Below are 3,060 nucleotides of genomic sequence, written 5' to 3'. Positions count from 1 at the left end.
AAGGAAACGCACGAAAATAAGAAAATATTGAGGTGTGCGCGTATGAAATGAAACGCAACAAGCTCAAGGGCTCGAACAAAGAGAAGGACTTGCAGTTTAAGAGAGATCTCAAATTCAACTGTCTGAACAGTGCGCTCTCTCTCTTCTCTCGCTCTCTCCTTGAAGTTTAAAGATGGGTTGGTCCTCGGAGTGATGTCACCTCAGTCCTATATGGGTATTCATTTCAGCAGCAGTGTGCATCTCCCGTGGGTCTCCAAAACGATGCTGTTCACCAAAAACACAAGAGCAGCATTACGCACGGGGAGGTGACATAGGAGCAGCAACGTTTATCGCTTTGGATGGATAACTTTGCTCTTCTTTCATTTGCGAAACTCGGTGCACGAATCGGGACATCGGGACGGATCTGTGATGAAGGGTTTGCTATTTAAGGACGATACATTTGTGCGGGCGCTGTGGGCTACACTCTGTTTGTACTGACCAAGAGCGTTACGCGCAACATCTCTCCATGCCATAGTGGAAGACACCACAGCGAACTCAGCCTGAGCTGTTTTGGGAAGAAAAGGGTTGCAGACTAACAAACATGATACGAAAAGAAAAACTGACGCCAGAATGGATTTAACCCAGTTAAACCCGCTGGTGGAAAACGTTTCAAACGATGAGAACACTACTGGCGCGCCGCTTGCCTTACCACACACGCAGGCAGCCACTGCGCTCATCATCCTGGTGGTTAGTGTGATCATTTCGGTAACCATTGTCGGCAATGTTTTGGTAATTGTAGCAGTGCTGACCAGCCGGGCTCTCCGTGCGCCCCAGAACCTTTTTCTTGTGTCTCTGGCATCAGCGGACATCCTGGTGGCCACGCTGGTCATCCCCTTCTCACTCGCCAATGAGGTTATGGGCTTCTGGTACTTTGGGAGTACTTGGTGCGCGTTCTATCTGGCACTGGACGTGTTGTTCTGCACTTCATCCATCGTGCACCTGTGCGCCATCAGCCTGGACCGCTACTGGTCCGTCACAAAGGCGGTCAGCTACAACCTGAAGAGAACACCTAAGCGCATCAAGTCCATGATTGCCGTAGTGTGGATAATATCTGCTATCATATCCTTCCCTCCTCTTCTCATGACCAAACATGATGAACGGGAGTGTCTGCTGAACGATGAGACCTGGTACATCCTCTCGTCCTGCCTTGTGTCCTTTTTTGCTCCTGGTCTTATCATGATTCTGGTTTACTGTAAGATCTATAAAGTGGCCAAGCAGCGCTCCTCCACCGTGTTCGTGGCCAAGAACGGCCTGGAGAGGCAGCCCTCTCAGTCAGAGACCTGCTTCGTCAGGAAGGACCGGTTTGAGCTGGAGAGCCCTAGTAGCCAAAGCTCGGGCAGCAACCAACAGAGGCAAGGCGAACTAGATGACATCGACCTGGAGGAGAGCTGCTGCCCGTCGGATACTAAACCTCGCAATCATCGCTTCACCAAGCGGAGGAAGGTGGAGGGGTCGGACTGTTGCCCGCCACAGAACTGCCGCCTGTCCTGGGCATCGGCCCGGGCGTTACAACTCTACCCAGAGCAGAAGAATCCACCTGGGCGACAACAGCTGGCCGCGGCCAACAAAACCAAAGTGGCCCAGATGCGGGAGAAACGTTTCACCTTTGTGCTGGCGGTAGTGATGGGGGTGTTTGTGCTTTGTTGGTTCCCCTTCTTCTTTACTTACAGCCTGCATGCTATCTGCAGAGACAGCTGCTACATCCCTGGCGCACTTTTCAATCTTTTTTTCTGGATTGGCTATTGCAACAGTTCTGTGAACCCCATAATATACACAATCTTTAACAGGGATTTCAGAAAAGCATTCAAGAAAATCGTGTGCAGAACTTCTAAACGCACATAAACAGTGAAACGGTTCCTGGGCCAAATTTGTTTTGCCCCTCTCACTCAACAATGCTTGGAAGGAAATATAATTTAGAAACAAAATTTTTTAGGCTGAGCATTTCACATTCTCATTTTAATGTAACTACCATACTGAAAAAAGAGTGTTGTCTACACATGTAAATGTCTATTAATAAAAAGTAAAGTGGAGCAAAACAAAGAAATATTTTGCAGTGTTGTAAAACTGATGTAAGCATCAATCATGTTCCCTTATTTAATAATGAGATATAGGATTATGCCACATTAGCAATGCTGCTTTAATATAAAGGTCACTGCATAAAAAGACCTGCAAATCTGTACCTTTCAACACGAAGTCCCTGCATTGGATCAATCTTTTATACTGCAGCAAGCACGAGGAAAGACCTAGTTCAGAGTGAAATTCAAGTGCTGGAGGCTGGTTTATAGTCAATGCTTTGTGCTGAGATAAACACAAGATTAATCTCCAGCATTTATAAGATATGAGCAGGGGATGGGCAGGAAAGGGACTATTGCTTGTGTGTTATGGAAAAAAATGAAATGAAATCCCGTCTAAGTGTAGGTTACTTCATACATCTTTCTTTTTGTGCTGCAGTTAAAGATCCAAAGCTGTAAGCCATTTCTTATCAGTGAACCCCCAAACTTACGTAAGTCTAATCTCACACCCCCACCGCACCATCACACCACCTCACACTAGAACAATGGCCAAGCTGAGGCCAGCGTGTGCAATATCTATTGGATAAATCTGTGTATTCTATTTCAATAACTCAGTGTTTCAGTAAATATTTAAACCTTGTGAGAATTCATTCTTTATATACAGCCCAATTTCAGTGTCATGAAACAGGAGTGTAAATCTGGGTTATGTTGTCCTATAAATGTCTCTTTCATTTTTCATTCTAGTGAAAAGTTTCTGGCAAGATAATAAACAGAAAATCAAGGACATTTGATTAACTGTTACAGTAATAATCATATAAAATAAAATAAAAATATTTCAAAATAAAATAAAAATATAGTCCTGCCCTATTATATCTTAAAAATAGCATCCCTGACACAAATATTGCACTGTGCTGTACTTCTTTGCTTTACAAAGCTGTATTATCATACAGTAGGAAACATCCTACAAATTGTGACTCCAACTATAGAAATTATTCATAACATGATGTTA

At 44.4% G+C, this 3,060-nt stretch overlaps 1 protein-coding gene across 1 annotated transcript; it reads left to right on the top strand.

Annotated features, from left to right (window-relative positions):
- The first annotated feature begins 200 nt into the window (after window positions 1-200).
- Window positions 201-2,691, top strand: adra2db (adrenergic, alpha-2D-, receptor b). The gene has a single exon (XM_026331296.1). The coding sequence runs from the start codon at window positions 610-612 to the stop codon at window positions 1,879-1,881; it is 1,272 nt and encodes a 423-aa protein (XP_026187081.1). The 5' UTR covers window positions 201-609; the 3' UTR covers window positions 1,882-2,691.
- The last annotated feature ends 369 nt before the right edge of the window (window positions 2,692-3,060 follow it).

This window comes from Mastacembelus armatus, chromosome 10 (genome assembly GCF_900324485.2).
Source record: "Mastacembelus armatus chromosome 10, fMasArm1.2, whole genome shotgun sequence".
Taxonomy (NCBI): Eukaryota; Metazoa; Chordata; class Actinopteri; order Synbranchiformes; family Mastacembelidae; genus Mastacembelus; species Mastacembelus armatus.
The sequence above is the reverse complement of the archived record's forward strand: the minus strand, read 5'-3'. Positions and strand labels throughout refer to the sequence as shown.